Below are 20037 nucleotides of genomic sequence, written 5' to 3' on the forward strand. Positions count from 1 at the left end.
CTACGCATTTTGAAATCATTACATATATATATTTTGAAATATGTTCATGGAAAATTAATATCTGGCAATATAGTATCGTAAAAATTTTTGGGCAAAATGCAGCATTACAGTTTTCTGAAACTCATTTCATGCAAGCCAAATGACAACTAAGAACAGTTGGCAGCCCCTTCCCCCTTTAACCCTTTGAGGGGCTGTACATAAAGTAATTGAAATTGTGGTAAAATTTTGCATGAATTATAACTTATAGACCCTAAGGACATAAAATTGAGGTTTTAAAATCTAGAGTCAAATTCTGAATTTTAAGAGCTGGTATATACTTTATACAGAAATGGTTTTCCAGGTAGCTGCCAATTGTTATTTTTAGTTTTTCAAACCCTTTCGCGACGGCACACCTTTGTTTAAGAGGCTCATGAAGGACGGAAGGAAGTTGAAGGCAGTCGCCGTACAAGACGAGAGTTTTGCATCGCTAAGCCTAAATAAAAAAAAATCAGGAAAAAAAAAAGTTTCAAATTAAAATTGCTTATCTTGTAAAATAATTTCCGGAAGCACTATTCAAATTATTTTAAAGTTTTAATTGATAAAAATTCGCCAGTAAAGTTAAAAATTAGTAAAACAACACAATAAAGACTATTTACAGTAAGTAACAAAATTTAAAATGAAGACTGAGTGTGGTAAATCTCGAAGCACAGAGAAGTATCATTTTCAAACTATTAGAAGAAGTATGACTTTCTCTTAGAAAATGAATCATCACTCTCATCTGTGTTAAATAGTTCATTAACCATGCGAGGGTATTCTTCATCTGATAAATAGCGCTTTCCTGCCGTAATAGACTGGAGGTGAAGCTTTCCGGAATAAAAAGAGAAGAAACCAAAATATATCTGAAGGCAATGCAAAACATAACAGAACTCCGCATAGTAACCCTAAAATATAGTAGAGGGGAAAAAATAGAAAAAGGAATTGGATATAAATCAGAACACACAAATGTTTATATTAGCAAGCCGCGATTTAAAGAGCCCACCTCTGTTTACGCTTTTACTCCCTCCTCGCAACAGTTGATGAGCAAAATATCAAAGAAAGGCAGAATATATCATACTCAAGGTCAGGAACATTAAACAGTGATAATTTCAAAAGTAATGGACATAGGATGCCATCTAATGGCCTTCACCAAAAAATCTAATGGAACCTAAAAATCTAGTGGAACCTAAAACAGTGTTAATTTCAAAAGTAATGGACATAGGATGCCATCTAATGGCCTTCACCAAAAAATCTAACGGAACCTAAAACAGTATTAATTTCAAAAGTAATGGACATAGGATGCCATCTAATGGCCTTCACCAAAAAAGTACCAGCTTTTGAAATGCATATACATATCACCCGTCCTCTGAATGAGAGCTCTAGTGATGCGTGGGTGGGACGCCCGGCTGTAAGAGACGTTCTTAGGGAATGTGTATATGGGATGCCGGTCCTGAAAGTGTTAAGTTAATTTTGCGTACTTTTAATGTGCGTCTGTAGAGATGGGTGCTTGAATATAGTTATGTAAGTCTGAATACAAAAAAATTAAAATTTTGCTAGAAATTTAAAGTTTTAAAAATAAAATTGATGTGTTTATGCACTTTAATGATGCAACCCAGCTGAACATACTTATGTAAAATATGGGTAAAAAGCTTTTAAACTTGATTTAAATTCAATATTATTATTTTATGAAAATATAACACTGCATGCATAAATCGTAACATGCCATAACTGAACTAATATAATATTACAAGGCGATGTATTTTAGCTAAAAAAAAAAAAAAAAAAAAAATTGAAAAATGAAACACTAAGACACAGCTGAGAAAATATGTTGCATTTTTGGAGTTATATTTTATGCTTTAAATAATATTTAAAAAAACAACCTGCTTTATGCTATGTAACCAAGAATCCTCCCCCCCACACACACTTTAGATTATCGAGGACCATAAGGCCCCTTTTTTTTATTTTTTGTAAATATAGGTTGTAATATATTTTTTGTTCAGGAAGAAACACTGTTAAACAATTTTATTATTCGATACACCTTAGAGCTCTTATTTTGATTTTAAACCCCTTTGGCCTCTTAGACTGCTATCACACGTCGGTTTGTTTCGGAAGAACAACTGTTTGGAACAATTTTTCTGCTTTGTCACAACAGCCAATTACCATAGATCACTTTGAGGTTAACACAGGGGAAACTGGTTCCCCATTACAAACAAGCTGAACATGCTGATAGCTGATCGGATGGAAACGAACAACTTGCATTTTTTTTTTTTTTTTTTACGAAAGGAAGCAAAAAGTCGCATGTTTTTCTTTCAACAGTAAACCAGGCAGAAGAATTATCTGAAACAGTTGTTCGTGTAAAACAAATGCCATATGATATGGCTTTAAGGGACCCTTTTCAACTTTCGGATAAATTTTGGTTTGCATCTAAAAACAGGCCTTAGAAATATTTTCCCTCCTTTCACCAACTGAAAATTTATTTTGAAAACAACCTATTTGTATCTTAATCCAGAGGGCAAATTTCCCTTGCATTACCTATTCTGTCATCTGAAATTAACAAAGTGTGATACCCTAAACTATAAAAGCATGCTTTCAAATCAGCAGTTTTTGTGATTACACTCAGATGGACCTTAAGTACATTTCCATTTCTCGTATTTTTAAGTGAGCTTTCCCTTTGTTGATTTTATCACACAAAGGAAAGAAGGCGTGACCCCGGAATGACAAATTCGTTGTCAATCACCTCTTTTCATTTTCGCTGCATTCTAGGATTTTGGAAAACACAAAGCAACAGGTGTCTTTGGAGGGTGCTAACATGTCAAATTTAACCCCTGTAATTGTGTAAAGTTTTGACCCCAGATGACAATTTTGAAATCAAGGAGTCTTTCTCTTGGGAAAGGGTGAAGTGCTAAAATTAAAATTTTAGCTAAACAGAAACGAATGAAACTCGAGTGGAGTAAACAGAGAATAAAAAGAAACTAATATGCTTGCATTCAGTCCTAGCGCAGAGTCAGAAAACTCCCCACCCCTTCATGAACATAATATTGAATCCTAAACAAATATTATAAATTAATCATAAAAAATTATTTCATCGTAAACTGTTATAATATAAAGAAATTCTGTCATCTCATATAGTAGAGAAGGAGAAGACTGGTGCTGCCATCTATTTAGGTTACCCTCAGTGTAGGCGCTGGTATTTATTAACTACTGGTTTCAAAATCGTATGAATAATCTTCTATTAATTATCACTTCTGACTGAAATGAGGTAAATATATGAGATTCAGCATTTGTACGTCATATATTTGCAGATTTTGAATTTTTTCTTTCCCCCCAATACAGTTTATGAATCTTCAAACATGAGACCGTGGAATGAGGTATATTAATTTCATAACTGCAAAATATTGAGCATTCATAGGGTGGTGCTGCCGTTTAGAATCGAAAGGAAACACTAGAAACTGACGACGATTATAGCTTTTGGTGTAGAAAATTAGCACTTTTTAAACGGTTAAAAAATTGACAAATAACCAGTATATTTTATATACTGATGCCCTTTAAGGGGTTAAATGGAAAAAGAAACTTTGGTGGCTGCAAGATTAAGCAATTCTATCTTTCAAAGTGGGAGCGATATCTATCACTTGTAAATTTGCAGTGCGAGCCTGTTCATTTGCACCCACTGCGGTGCACAACTGGAATGCAAGCTGAGCTCATTCATGACCAGTAAAGGAAAACTTTTATTAACAAAATGAAAAATATTTTAAACAAATTTAAAATTCCGTTCCTTAAATATATATATAACTTTACATAAATAATAATAGTAATATCAGAAAGGAAAAAAAATCAAATTTATTCTCTGTCTGAAATCTCAAGTTTGGTACTTGCTTTAATTTAAACTGAAAATAAACAAGTTATTAACAAGGAATGCAAGTTTTTGGAGAAAATTTTCCTAAATGGGCAAAACCTGAGAAAAATAATGGTAAAGATTTATATCTCATTGTAAATTAATTAGCTCCAGTTATAGGTAGTCTGTTATTCGAATTTCAAATAACTAAAATCTCAAAATTTTTGCAGCAAATGCATAATTGAAATGACCTTATGGGTCGCATAAAGTTACTTTGGAGGCTGCCAAGTTGAGATTAATGCAGTTTTATTCAGTATTCTTTAAATTTATACCATATTTTAATAGCCTTGCATTTATAATCCAGAAGCTTTTGAAACTGAACTGTCCAAAAGGTCTAAGTGATGTTAATTGGTGTAGGTGTTTACTTTTAAAATATGAATTGAGAACTTGTTTATGGAAGATTTAAGATGTGTGAACTGCGGATTGTTTTCCTCTAAAATTTTAACACAATAGACATGTCTATACTATGTTGATTTGTATTTAATCATGCCCTAAGTACCCTGTTTTGAATTTTTTTAATTAATTTCTAGAGATGTGGAATAGTACTAAACTGGAAGAGAGTCCAAGGAGCGAATGGAAAATTACAAGGTAAGACCTTAATTAAGACACAATAAGGTAAGACCTTGTTTTAATGGATACGAATTTAACAATATTCTTCTTAGATATTTTATTTCTACCAAGCTTCTATATTACATAGCTGCCAAATCTCCCAGTTTTTCATCACATGTCCCAATTTCTTATTTTTTAGCCTTTTTAAGGAACATGTTTCCCCAAAATAAATGAAATTTATTGAATTCTTTAAACTTAATTAGGCAAATTCTATTCTTTCCTCTTCTGATGATTTCCAGAATAATTTTTGTTAATAAATTTTATCTGAATTGTATTTTTTCTTATATTGTATTGAGATCTTATTAAATTTCATTTGATCTGAGTTGTCTTAATCTACTGTGTGCACTTTTAGATTTTTATATGAATATTTGAGCAATGTAATCAATTAATATTTACGTCAGTATATGGTATAGTTCTATGTGTAGCCACACAATTATTATGTACACTGTTCAAAAAAAGGGGGGGACAGTTCTGTATCTCCTGTTCTACTGGGCTGATTGACAAAATTCAAATAGCGTTTTTATGTCTCAAAGGCATGATTGAGTATATATATTAGATTTATATATAGCATTGTTCTAACATAAGTATTTTGACATAAAATCAGACTTTATCTGAAGTAACATGCCAGTTTTTTTCCATATTTTAATCCTACAACTCAGATTATGCCTAGGTATTAAATTTTGTAAAATTTGGTGTGAAATTGACGGAGAATTCAGAAATTTATCTTGGTGCAATTTTTTCAGTTTACGACAAAAATAATTCACTTGGTGAACTTTTTAATGTATGGCAACCTATATTCCATTCACTTTTATTATGCCGGAGCAGGAAAAAAGGCACCTCGTTCCTGTCTTTTTACATTGTGCATGAGCGAAAAAAAGTGACATCGTTCGTAATTTCAAATAATTTTATCAAAGTGTTTAAACCACATTGGATATTTTAATGCTCTCCACAACTATGCCAAATTTCAAAATGCGCCATTATAAAAATTCACGTATATCTTTGGAAATTTTGAATAAAAAAAACTATTTTTTCGCATATATGCTTAGAAATATGGTTACTTTAAGATGATGGTAAAAATTTTATAGATTATAATTCAAAAGTGTTTTTGAAAAATTTAATAAAAGTTATTTAAAAATAAATAAAAAATCTGTGAATTTTATTTGGAATGAACCTAAATTGTGAAATGTAAAGGAAGTATTAAAAAAAGTTTAATAAAAAAAAGAGAGATTAATGAATATATACCAAACTCAACAATAAGGAGCTAATTTTTTAAAAACTACTCCGTAGTTTTGGCATAATTTTAGTCATACAACCGAAATATGGAAAAAAATTGGCACATCATTTTAGAAGAAGTCCGATTTTGTGTCAAAATACCTTTATTAGGACCATGCTATATATAAATCTAATACATACCGTAGTGCTTTCAAGAGATGAAAAATGCAAGTTGAATTTCGTCAATCGGCCCAATAGAACGGGACATAAGAACTGTCCCCTTTTTATGTGTGTGTGCAGTGTACATTAAGTATTAATTTTACTTTGAAGTATTTAAAAAGTACTTTTAGGAATAGAAATTTCTTTCAGTATTTGGGATTTTCTTGGTATAAAAGTGTAAGAAAATTAAAAAATGTAATGAGCCGAAAAATATAAAATTTAAAATATTAAATTAAACGTTGTTAATAGATTTTACATTCGAATTGAGTTACAGATGGTTCACTAACCTGAACTAAGCATTATAAATTTAAGTCAGTTTGGAGTTCTTTTGAAATTATATCGCCGTGCAATGTGGAAAATACTGGTGTTTAAGATTTCAAGGTTGGCAGATATGATATTATAAGGAGCTATAGTTGTCATATAATTTATCTGATTGTTGTAATGGAGAAATAACGTGTAGGTGTTTATTTCAGCTTTTGGGTTTTGTGAGTACGGTGATCCTGAATCAGCTCTGAGGGCTATGAGATTACTTCATGATTATGAACTTGGAGAAAAGAAACTTGTGGTAAGTTTGTGAGTAGATTAAAGCAGTTAAATAATTTTTGGCATTTTTAACTGTGTAGTTGAGTGAATTGTTGCCATTATAATATATTAATTATGTGCTTTATATATGTATATTTAAATGAACAAAGGATTAGTGAATATATACTATGTGCTAAATTGAAATGCTGAAAACAATGTTATTTTCACTATTCGTCTTGCCATGTCAAAGAAAAAAAGACCAGAAATCATTTTGAGTTGGTATTTATTTATTAGTGCAACCACCGTAGTCCAGTTTGGTGATTATTTACAGACCAAAAAGATTGAAGGCATAAAATTTGGGGATAAAAAATAGTTTATTATACATATGCGTGTAATGAAAAAAGGAATACTCACTGTAATGAAAGCAACAAACTTATGTCATGAATGCAAATTTAGAAGTACTGATGACGTAGAACATGTTGAGTCCGTAATGAACAACAAACTGGCAACTGAGGCAGTTTAAAACCTTCATTTTTAATTTAAGTAAACATATTGTTGCCACAAGCAACTTGGCAAACTACTTGTGCCAATTTCAAAATGTTTACGTTTTTAATAGATTTTCAATAAGAAGAGAGCAGCAGGTGGCCATTGTGATCAAAAAGACATATCAGTGTTGATAATGTAGAATATAAATTCATATTGAAGAGGAATCTTGGCAGCTGAGTAAGATAAAATATTCAACTTTATTTCAATTGACATTTGTAGCCACAATTTACTTGGCACTCTAATCGTGCCTATTCAAAAACATTTACATTTTGTGATACTGTTGCAATAGGAAGAGACAGGGTTCGTAGCTGTCCTTACAATTACTTGTAAGTCCTTATATTTGAAAATAAAATATAAAGTCCTTTATATGTGCTTACTTTTTCTTTAAAGCCCCCCTTTTTTTAATGAATGCACATTTTTCCCCCATACCAAAGCTAAAACTAAACAAACAGCCTTTCTTCCTTGTATGGAACATCAGATGGTGAATCATACTCCCCGAAATAGCTTTTCCCCCTTTTCTCTGCATTAACGTAATCTTTGTTTGCGCTAGAGTACAGACACGTGCTCGTCATTCTATTGGTCAATGAACTGCGGAAGCTCTAGAAAATTCCGGTACATTCGATATTCTTTTCCGCCCAACAAATACTACACACGTTTGAATTTCTATCAAGATTTTAATAATTTGCATTCTCGTTCTGCGTGGTCAGTTCATATTCGCGTTTATTATGATCGTTATACTTATATTATAAGCATACGTATGAATATTTATAATAATATTGTTGCAGTAACTGCTGAAATATAAATAAACTTCTGGAAATAGGTGTGTTTTAACACAGATTAGCTTTCTAAGGAATAATATTCGTAATGGCTTTTAGCTTTCTAAGGAATAATATTCTTAATGCCTTAACTAAAGGGAAAGTAAGTACGGAGGTTGAAAGGTTCTCCCCCTTCTCCGCGAAATCTCGAATATTAAAACTGTTGCTATTCGCTGCAAAACAAGCAACAAACTTTTTTTTGTCACTTTCCAATCTGTGTTGAATAGGACTAAAAGTTCTGCGGTCTACCAATCCGAGTGAAGAATAATTCTATTCCGGAAACTACGTTAAAACTCAGTCTTGAACAGTCTTAAAAAGACTGCGTTAAAACGCAAAGAACGTTATGAACTGCGTTAAAACGCAAAGAACGTTACGAACTGCATTAAACGTCAAGACTGCGTTAAAATGCAGTCTTGAACAGAATTTGAACAGTCTGTTCAAAATTAGAATGAAAAACACTCCAGATTGGTAAGTCCTTTTTCTTTTCCTTTATTTAGTTCTTTATTAGTTTATTTAAATATTAATAAGAGTGGAAAAATAAATTGTATTTATTATTAGGTGCCAATTTTATTTATTATTAGTGAATACAAAAAATATGGCTTATTATTTATTTTCTCTGTTTTAAACTGAAATTTCAACATTAAATCTTGTAATATAGTTTAGTTCTGCATAGTTTTTTTTTCCTCTCAATGTAAACTAGTTCTGTAAATTGAACTGTTATTTAAAATTTAAAAAAAAATGTAATTCTTTTCCATGGTTGAGGTAAGGCTTATTCTCTCTTAATAAATACTTCATTTCTTATATTTTAAATTACAAGTCTAATTTTTCTTTTAAGGTTATGCATTTGTGTACAGTGTAATTAGACAGGTGCTTATTTCTTTTCTTAAAATGTGCTTGAAAAGTGCCTATAGGTGCTTATTTTTTTTAACTAAAACGTGTTTAGGAACCCTTTTATCATTCAGAAAGGAGAGGGGAAATTTATGCAAATAATTTTATTTCCAAAGGGACACGATTACAGTAAGAACATAGAAATGAATAACTCTCACAGTATTATTCCTTTTATTTATTTAAAAAAAACTGCATTCCAGGAAGACTACGTAGTAATGTTAACATTACAGTTTCTAATCAGGCATCTTCATTTCTACTTCCGTGTAATTTGAATTTCACCCATTCTTGTAATTTTGTTTGCCACCCCTTATGTCTCGAATAATCCGTAAATGATAAGTAAAGGCAAATGTGCCATTCAGCTGCAAATTACAGACCTAATGTCAGTTCATGTTTGCTTCGCTCTAATGAGTCAGCTCTTGTGTTTTGGCGTAAAGTTTGACATTTAGAATGGAAAAATTTGGTTTGATGTTCACAGGTTTTTTGCAAGGATTTGTCTATGTCAATAAAACAGAAACAATCATTTCAAGGACATATTCATTTTAAAATTTAGGGGAGCTCATTATCTGAATGCTCTGAGGAAAGGAAAAAAATTACTCGAATAATATTAAAATGTTCACAACCTGATGGTGAGCTGGAAGGGGAAATATGATATGTCCATATTTTATGTTTTGAGTAATTTTCCAAAAATAAATCAGTAAATCTACTTACATGCAAGTTTTCCATCTTTTGTTATGAAATAAATATTGTGGTAATCATTTTAAGTATGTACCCGAAGCATTCTTTTTTTATACAATTCTTGACAAATTACTGTTCTACAAAAATCTCTGTAGTCTCTCACATTACAGGAAGTGTTTTAAAATCAGTATCACTGCCTATAAAAACCACTGAAATTAACACAATCAAAGAATGCATACAAGAGTACCATAATTTCTGGAAGAAAGGCCGCATCAACGTAAATGCTGCACCCGAAAAAATGGCGGGGAAAAAATTAAAATAACACAGAAACGCCGCAATAGATTAAATTGTGCATGACATCGTCATGGGCCATATAGATGTAAAATCTCAACCAAGTCCTGATATATGACATATCAGTTAAGAAAAATGTATGAATTGAAACCATAACTCAAAAAAGAAATGTTTAAAATATATTTACATTCATGTATATACTTATATTTACCCACTAAAGAAGTCCATATTTGTAATACTCAGACTATATTATAAAAAATATAGCAACAACCAAATATTAAATTTGGATGACAAAATTAAATTTTACTTACAAAAGGAATTACAGCAAACTATACATCATATGAAGCCATCAAAATCTGATTCTTCACTATATGAATTAAAAAGATTTAGTAAATCCTGATCTAAGTCTTCCAGATCGTCACATTCATCCTATTGGTTTACAGTCTCTTTATCTAAGGATATAATTTCAGCTTCTTTAAACTGTGCTATTATTCATGATGTTTTTACCGATTTCCACACATTTCCTACCCATTTTGCAACTTCTTCATAAGATGTTCTACGCATTTTACCGCTTTTGGTATACGCATGCAATCCTTCACTCATCCAACACTCCTGCCGCTTTCGGACTTCAGCTTTGAAGGATTTATTACCTGAAAAATCTAATGGTTGTAAGATTTTTGTCAAACCACCAGGGATTATTGCTACGGTCGTAGACAATTTTTGACATCTGGTTATCACTGACTCAAGTAAATGAGCACGCATGAATCCATTATCAATAACCCTTTTGATTGGAAAAAAGATCCCTTACGACACTGCCAAACGTTTTGTAGCCACTCGTGCATGATTGTTTCGCACATCCAGCCGTTCTCGTTTGCACAAATTATTACGTCATTAGGAAAATCTCCTTTCGAAATAGTTTTCCTTTTATAAATGATCATCAATTTAGCTTGTCACAATTTGCGGCACAAGCTAACACAAATGTAAATGAAGTTCTTCCATGCCCCATCGTAAGCAGATACAGTTTTTGCAGTACCACTTCTTTTGGCTCGTTTCTGTTGTGGCATATATTTAAGAAGTTCTCTTTCAGTTCTCCAACTTTGAATACATCTCTCATCCACTTCAAACTCTCGAGTTGCTGCTTTATTTCCAATTTGTTAACCAGTGAAATTAAGCTTAATACCAGCAGTATAGCTTCTGGCCGTTTAGATGCCATTTTCAAAAATTGTCCGCTCCCTTCTTACTTAAAAAACTATCCAACAAGTATTTGTGCCCAAACTGATAGGATCTGTATCTGGCAGAATGCCAAGTAAAATTGATTCATGCTGAAGGGGAAATACGTTAGAGTTCATTATTGTGAGGCAGGTGGAGTCGTCTCCGCCTTTGAAAAAAATTGCAGAAAAGGCAGGGGTGGGGAGAGGATGGGTCCTAGAAGATTCATCCATTGGCAGAGGAGAGAGACTATTCAAACTGATGAGAATGTTGATTTGAAAGGGGGAAGAATGTTATTGTTCTGAGATCCCATTTAGGGTGAATAAGGCATGTAGGTCCGTTCAAGGGAAAGAATGTAAATAAAATAACATTCGTAAAAAAGGAACTGAGTGGTCTTTTTTTGTGGGAACAGCACGATTCTATGTGTCATTCAAACTATGTACAATGACCATCATGGGAAATATTTTATTTTTAGTGCACCTAAACAGCGCATGGGTAAAAATGCCGCACGCACTGAAAATTTAAGTTTTGAACACGTAAACACCGCAGCGTTTCTTTCGGAAATTACAGTAAATGACATTTCTTGTTAAAACTGATCGTTATGCACTTGCCAGAAATTCCCAGAATTTAGGGCATTCTGAGAATTTGCTGATGTTCATTAAGGTGATTGCACTAATACATAAGCACTTTCTGTAGTTTTAAATCAATTAATTTGCAAGGGAAAAATTAAAAAAAAATTCTGAGAAGAAAGGTTCTAAGTGGTTCATTTTATGAATTTTTGATGTATAAATGTAATGAATGCATTAAATTTTTAAAAAAAATTTTATTTCACTATGAGAAGTTGATGATTTTCAAGTTTTATACAGTAATTCCCTCCTCCGCCGTACTACAGTGCTGATACAGTCAAAAGTCGTTAATTCGGACACCCATAATTCGGAATGATCTATAATCCGGACCTCAAAACTAAAAACTTTCTGCGCATGCGGCGCGTTGACACATGCGCATAGGCGTTTACGCGTGCGCGTAAGACCTTTTACGACTGCGCATATGATTGTGCGCAAGTGCAGAATACGTTTTCGCGTGCGCGTTTTATGTATAATGGACGTATAAGCTAAAATTATCTAATTATCTATTTCAGTTAATGTTGATGATTGCGTTGTTCCTTAATTTTCGAATTGGATCCGGCTTATTACTTTTTGCAGACTGTAAGAGCAATTTTATAAAAGTAAGCTTAAACTTTCGATTATATCAAATAGAATTTCCGATATATATTTGTTAATATGTAAAGGATCTAAAGCGAAAGTATGTTTTGAAATCCGAAATCTGTTTATCAATTTCACGCTGCTCGGCGGGGGGGAACGCCGCGCGGCGGGCGCGCAATGAACTGGAAGTTATCTGTCAGCACTATCCTTATCTTCAGGGCAGATGTTTTTATTTTATTTGGCTTATAATTGAAGATCAGATGTTTTTATTTTATTTGGCTTATAATTCCTTACCAAATGTAGTATTTCATCTCGATATGCTCCGTCTTTGATATGATTTAAAACAAGTTCCTCGTCATTATAATTCGCTTCCGATAGCAAAGAAAAGTAACAGAAGTTATTGAAAACGAAAAAATTTCGATTGACAAATTAGTCGGTGTTCTTGACACAGCAATTATAGGACTTGAACAGCGGAACTTTGTAACTGAACAAGAAATTATGTCTGTTTAATAGAATTAAAGAGAAAGTATTATCACATGAAACGAAGCAAAACTTAAAACAACTTACATTGAAAGAAATGTTTATTTAAGTAAACAAATAAATATTAAGCTTTTTCTTTTTGCAAATTTTGATACCCTTTAGATCATAATTGTTCTTTATTTCATAAATTACGGTTTCATATTTTTAATTTTAGAATTTCTGCATGCCATCTTATGAGATTTAAACTGATGATCTATAATCCGGAATCGCTGAAGTCCCGACGAGTCCGGATTAACGACTTTTGACTGTATTTTGTTTTGCGTATTCCATAACTTGATTTAATATACTTGGTGTGTTCTTAAAGACTATTGTAACTGATATTCTGCTCTTTAATATGTCTAAAGAACTTCCACATAAATATTACTAATGTAATTATTTTTTATTTTGGTTAAATATCTTGCAAGAAACATAAATAGTGCGTTTTTAATTAGGTTAAAGTTGATGCCAAAACCAAGGAGAAACTTGATGAATATAAAGCTAATAAGCTGGCAAAGTTACAAGATGAAGATGAAAAGAACAAAAAAGATAAAGATGATAACAAAGAAGAAGGAGAAACCAGTGATGATGCTTTGGATGAAATGACTAAACAGAGAGATAATGCTATTATAACAAGTCTTCAAGCTTTAATCCATGCTCATGCTGCGGAACTGTCTAAACCATCCGAAGATAAAGGTTAACTATGTTTACTTACTTCGATATTAATGCTTCAGAAAATATTTATTTTTGAGAATTAAAATTTAATTGCATGTATTTTTATTGTGTTTTAGTTATGTTCACTCTTGTTTCTTTAATTTTATATATAATTTTTAGATATCCCAGCTCCAGTTGTTGTGGTAAACCAGTCTGAAAAAACAAGCTCTGAAACGAATAGTCCCAAACCAAGAATTGATTATGAAAGATTAAAAAAGAATGTAAGTTATTTTTCTCTTATTTTAAAACTTAGGATAACTTGTATAAGTGTTTTAATAAACAATTAGACATGAAGTTTTGCCATTCATTTAAAATTTGCGTATTATTTATTAAATGATAATTCGTTTAAAACAGAAAAAATTTGCCAGAATTTTAGACTGCTTTTGAACTAAAAAGTCATTTCAAATAACAGTAATAGTTTTTTTAATAAACTGAGGTGAAATTTTATTGTTTTTCTGAAGTGTGCTGCAGGTATGTGATTATTTATCAGTCTGCAGTCATAAATTGCTTCATACAGCAGAATAATTTTGCATGTATATGGCACAGTCAAGGCATAACAGGTATTTCATTTTCAAATTCTCTTGGAAATATAGTATAATAGGAGTGTGCATAAGCCAATACTAGCTTTTGGTATTAGCTTGCTAACCTAAAAATTATGATGTTGCAAATTGGTATAGTTTGCTTGTTGTAAAAATATTAGTGCTGTTTTCAAATGGAAGCATGTGTATAATAGGGCAGTATCATATTTATAAGCTGATAAAAGGGCAGTATTGTTTTATGATTGTTAGGTCAACTGTATTGTCAGTCAATTAGGACTGAAGAAGAAAGTTGCATCCCAAGTAAAGATCTAGCCCTTAACCCTTTGCTGCATGGTATGCCCAGTTTGGGCACACCTAAAAATTTCCTTCTGTACACATAGAAAAATTGATGAAAAAGGAGTTAGAGGTTACTATAGGTTACTCTGAACCTTCTTTATTTATAGTAGATGGCAGCTCAACATAAACCAGTCCATATATTTTAGCCATGTTTAGTTTTTCAAGACCCTCATTTTTAAAAGAAATCTTCCAAATTTTTTTTAGGGTATAAAAGGAATTGTTTGAAAAGAATTTTCTGTTTTATTTATTTATTTTTTGGCTGTATATTAATCTCCTTATTCTATATTAGTTTTAAATTTTTACTTTGAAATCTTAACTAAAATCGAATGTCGAACCTGATATTCTTGGACAACTGAGAGACTGTATTCTTTGTTTCTCCATATGTCATCGGTCAGTTCATTGATAAGAGAAAGGTGGGTCCACATCTGTGTTTCATTTCCTGTTTTTCTCTTTCTTTCTTTTTTCTCTCTCTCTCTCCTTTTTTTGGAGGGGGGGGGCGTTTGATTATAAACTAACAAATTGTTGGGGTGATTTTCTGAAGGTCAATTGTAATTTTATCAGTTAGCTGGTTGTTTTTTTTTGTTTTTTTTTTTCCCACTCTTTTTCTGTTTCTCTTTCGTTCAAAGTTTCACTAGCGCTACGTTTAGTAGTTTTGAGTTGTACACGTTTAATTAATTTTATTTTACAGTTTATAATTTCTAATTTAGATATAATAGTTTATTTTTTTGGATTTTTAATTATTTTCCAAATGGATTGGAGAGGGCTGACCATTACTGAAGCACTGAAAGTGCTACACAAATTGCTTCAGATAGTGAATCTGATACCGATCCTGATACATGTGCAAAACATACAATATTGGGTTGTGCTTTTTCAAAGGTGGTGTGGCTTTCTTCGAAAAGTACCACCGTGAAAAAGATGGACTTAAGTGTAAATATGTAATGTAAATATCATGTAACCAAGTTACTTTTTTCCCCCTCATTCATAAGATGTAATCATCATATAACCAAAAAAGAGCCTTTTAGAGGGGTTGTAGGTAGCAGGTCTCCCCGTGGCACACCCTAGGTAATGCTAAATCTGTTACAGTATTCAGAATACACTGACTACCAATAAGTATTTGGACACCTGTGATAGAAAAGAAAAACTCACTTTATTCAAAATCAATAGTTGGTAGAGCTTCTACGAGAGGTAATTACAGCGTGGACCCTCCGGGGGCATATTTTCCACAAGTCTTTGTATGACAGCGAGTGGTATTTTCTTCCACTCAGTTGGAGAAGACATAGAAATTCCTTCACCGATTTTGCACTGGTAGTGCACCCCTGAATTCGGCGATGTAACTCATCCCAGAGATTCTTGATAGGGTTCAGGTCTAGACTCTGGGCAGGCCAGTCCATTCGATGAACTCCATTGGCATCATACCCAGCCTTGGTTAATGTCGAAACATGACAACTGGCAATGTCGTCCTGAAAGTAATGGGTTCAACCCGTAAAACTGCCACAACGTAGGAAGCACATTGTCATCCAGAATAATGCAGTAGGCATCGAAGTTGAGCTTACCATGAATGGGGATCAAGGGTCCCAGCCTATACCAGGAGAAACACCCCCAAACCATAATTCCACCTCTGCCAAACTTGACTGTTGGCACACTGTATTCTGGCAAGAGATGTTCTCCAGGTAGAAGCCAGACCCAGACCCTGCCATCCGAACGTTAAAGGGTGAACCTTGTTTCGTCACTCCAAAGAAACCGTTTCCACTGATCTACGGTCCAATTTCGATGTGCTTTGCACCACATTAACCGAGCAGCGCGGTTGGACTTTGTGATCAAAGGCTTATGGGCAGCAGCACGACCATGAAAAACAAGCAGATGTCCTTCCTTATGGATGGTATTGATTGAAACAATACTCCCGGATGCCTGTTGAAACTCCTCGCGGATGAGGGCCATCGGTTGGGTGCGGTTCTTCCGAATTTCTCTGGACAGCACTCGTCGGTCTCTCTCTCCCAGTTTCGTTGGTTTGCCGACTCGGGGCACATTCCGACAATCGCTGCTTACCTTCCACTTCTTAATCACATAGGCCACTGTCGATTTTGGGTACTTCAGATCGCTAGATATGTCCCTTAAGGATCAGCCACATTTGTGATACCCGATAATTATACCTTTCTCGAAATCAGAGAGCTTCGAACTGCGAGGCATCTTGCATGCAAGTAAAGCCGATGCTGTTTCCTACACGATATATACCAGCGGAGCCCGTGGCGTACCTTAGGAGCGCAGATATCGTCATTTGCATAGGTGTCTAAATGCTTATTGGTAGTCAGTGTATAGTGTTTTTTTAATTGTAGGCATCTCTTACTCTTTTACGCGCTTCCCAGCAATGCTCATTTCAGCACTCTTTTCGAAGCTCTTTTTAATTAGTGTGCCTGCAAAGCTATCTTCACAAAATTTTACTTGTGTACTCCTGTAGGCCTAATTAGACTGCCTACCCCCCCTTTTTTTTAAATCAAAATTCCAACTTTAAAAGGTAGCTTGCTGGAAAGGGTTAACAGCATTAAAGCTAATAGGGTTCAACACTAATGCTCATAAGTTGTGAAAATATGTTTTGTAAAATGTTGAGTTTTCCTATCTAGTTGTTTAAATAGTACCATCCTACTTGAAAAGTTTTAATTTATAGGATTGTAGAATTATTTAAAAAAAGCTTTTATGTGGAATAACTTCACTACTTTTCTCATATTTTTTAAACCTTTTTTTAGAAATAGATATTAACCATGAAGCATTTTAAGGACTTTACCTCTTATTCTAATTTTATAAAAACTGTTAAACCTATGTTCTTAAATGACATTATGAACTAATATATGCATTTTACATAGCAAAGTAACTGAGGTGGAAACTCTGATCAGGAAGAAAATAGTGTACAAAGGCTGTAACTGGTAAAGTTATTAAACATTTTTTAAAGTCAACTTGCAGTAATGCATATCTTGATCAAGTATTTGATGTTTTATCAAGATCTTAATTGACTATTGCACTCAAGGTTATGTTACTGCAAAAGTTATTTAGTAAAATTAAAATAAAGTTTTACTAGACATTATTATAAAATAATCTGTTTTTGAACACATACAATTTCGATTATGTAGTAGATCAGAAATCCACGTAACTTGGAATCAGAGGTTATATGGAATTTAATTTTTATTAAATGTCTGCTCTTAAAAAAATTTTAGAAAAGGCAAGAAGAATGTATAAACACATTAAAATAATTGATATTTTATAGAGCAAAATACAAAGGAAGATAAAATATGTATAAAAACATTACATTTTTTCAAACATAATGTTTTAATATTTTTGAAGTATGTTTTTTAATAGTTTGTCTTGTTTTTCTCCCCCCTTTTTTTTCAAATTATATGCAGTCATTACTTTTGATCAGTTACATAGCTTTGTTGTGTATATATATATATATATATATATATATATACAACAAATATATATATATGTAATAATAAAATTCCATAGTCAAGAATACACTTAAAATTCTCACTGTATGTTCTTTTCATTTTTAATGGCGACATTCTCTTATTTGAAAGTACGTGGAATTAAATTCACAGCCCCGTAGTCAAGTTGTTTTTCCCGCCTTTTCTAACGTAGAGTTATAGAATGTTCTCGAGATATTTTAAGCGAACTGGATTGGCTGACGTCATTTCTTGGAAGCTCCACCTTTCCAGAGGCTATAAAAGGACTCGCTAAAGGAATATCGTGGCTTTTTCTTAAATGTCACGATGCAGTAAACTTCATACAAAAAGTTATTAGTAATTCTTTTTATTTACTCCGGATATCTGATTTTTGTAACTGCTATTTCTCGTGAATAATAATAAATGGATCCTGTTTTTTAAAACTTATCGTCTGATTATTTAAGCTACGACTAAAGCTGATACATCATATATATATATATATATATATATGGCATATAAACATATATATATATATATATGTTTCATTAAATGATATCTTTTAAGTGATGTGAACTTTTTTATGCTTATATTGGATATAAAACAGCTTCAGCGAATTCTTGATCAGTCTTAATGATAGTATAATCATATTTACAATTTTGCCGATAGTTTGTTAATTTTTTATTGTAGAAATTTTGACTTTAAACATTTTGAAATCTTATTAACTGTTATTTTATTTATATCTAAAAGGCTGTGCAGACAATTTTCTGCCAATTAATTTAATAATGAGATTAAAATCATTGGTATTCTGTAAGAATCTAAATTTATGTTTACCTTCTTATTGTGGGTTGTTTGTCTAGAAGGTTCTTTAGACAAAAGTCCAAAGCAGACAGACTTGCTTAAATAACTCTTAAGTATACACAAGCTCAGTATTCCAACTAGTAAAAACAAAAACCGTGATCACAGAAAACAAATATCTCTTAAGTATAAATCATTCGCATACCTATATGAATAAGGCTTAGGATTATACCTACGTTTCCATATATAAGAATCATTCCTGACGATATTCCTTGAATGATAGAAGTTCAAGCTAGTGAACTTTAGTTATCACTGCTTCATTTGTAGGTTTCTTGACCATGGTATCACTTGTGTGATTCATTTGTGGACCTTGTTAAAGATAGTGTTGGCATTATTTGCAGTGAGCTAGCTGATAATTTGACCAAGCAGGCTGGCAAATCCATGATTCAGTTTTTCTTTTCTGCAGAGGTTTCTGAAAAGTATTTCTATGTGCAAGTTACAAATTGAATGGTGAATGCTGAAGTGCATGTAAAAGAATTTGCCACCAAGATAATTTTGATTGCCTAAAGTTCCGTAGTTCATAATAGGTAATTTTTTTACTACCTAGCTAGTTTTACTTATACAGCAAATAATTGTGTAGAGAGACAACTGTAGAGTTTTTTTTTTTTTTTTAAATTAGGGACTGCTGTTGCGCAAGACCGTATCACATTTCAGAACTAATAAGATGATACAATGCAAATTAGTTTTCCAAATAACACACCTGAGATTATAGGAAGAGGACATAGCCATTAAAACAAGGATTTAGAAGACTAATCTAATACAAAAAAGTTTAAGAGAAAAGACACAGTTTGCATCAAAATATGCTAACTGCGCTGAACTTTAAAATGTTATCAAAGGAAAATATTACTGCAGGAGTTTCCTAAAAAAGCAAGTTAAACTTTGCAGTCATTTAAAAGAATGCTGATAAACCAACAAAGTAGTTAACTGTGTTAAACGATGTAGTAGAGCATTGAGTTAATTTTTAATAAATTTAGGACATTTTGCTCTGCTAATGAAATTGGTTTAAAATATGTGTGTATAATTGTCTTGTGTAACATTAAGATTCAAAATTATTTGAAATTTTGTTGTGTCTTGTGTAACATTAAGATTCAAAATTATTTGAAATTTTGTTGTGTCTTGTGTAACATTAAGATTTAAAACTATTTGAAATTTTGTTGATTTTTAATCCCATAGTAATTTTCAGGATTTCTGAAATGGTTTCGCAGTAACCCCTGATTATTTGCTGTGCTGTATTTTTGTCTTGTTTTTTTGCACAGTTCTTTTTCCTGTTATAAGTCCACATCCATGACAAATGGTAGTATATTGGAATATAATATGTTATCTACTTTCATTATTAAACAGTTTTGTTGCTGCATTTGGCAGTAAAATCGTATGATTTCCTCTTTAAAAACCTAAGCCTGGTGTGGCACACAGGTAGAGTACTTCCACTTGCAGTTACTAAGTTTTATATTCAATAACTGTCTGCTCCAGGAACAGTGACTGGTGTTTTTAGAGTAGGTTTTTGTCTGTTAGAAAAGGCTAAAGTCTGCTACTAGGTGGTAGTTGTGTGTT

General features: G+C 32.4%; 1 protein-coding gene across 1 annotated transcript in view; it reads left to right on the plus strand.

Moving 5' to 3' along the window:
• LOC118200385 (RNA-binding protein 25) overlaps positions 1 to 20037 on the plus strand; it is a 72469-nt gene that overhangs the window by 13998 nt on the left and 38434 nt on the right. The window contains exons 6-9 of the mRNA XM_085823915.1: positions 4438 to 4495; positions 6421 to 6512; positions 13067 to 13307; positions 13446 to 13546. Coding sequence (XP_085680041.1) covers positions 4438 to 4495; positions 6421 to 6512; positions 13067 to 13307; positions 13446 to 13546 — 492 coding nt within the window. The remainder of the gene's footprint in view (positions 1 to 4437; positions 4496 to 6420; positions 6513 to 13066; positions 13308 to 13445; positions 13547 to 20037) is intronic.

The sequence above is a fragment of the Stegodyphus dumicola genome, chromosome 9 (genome assembly GCF_044657685.1).
Source record: "Stegodyphus dumicola isolate Sdum_Otavi_A_Nest chromosome 9, ASM4465768v1".
NCBI classification, from domain to species: Eukaryota; Metazoa; Arthropoda; class Arachnida; order Araneae; family Eresidae; genus Stegodyphus; species Stegodyphus dumicola.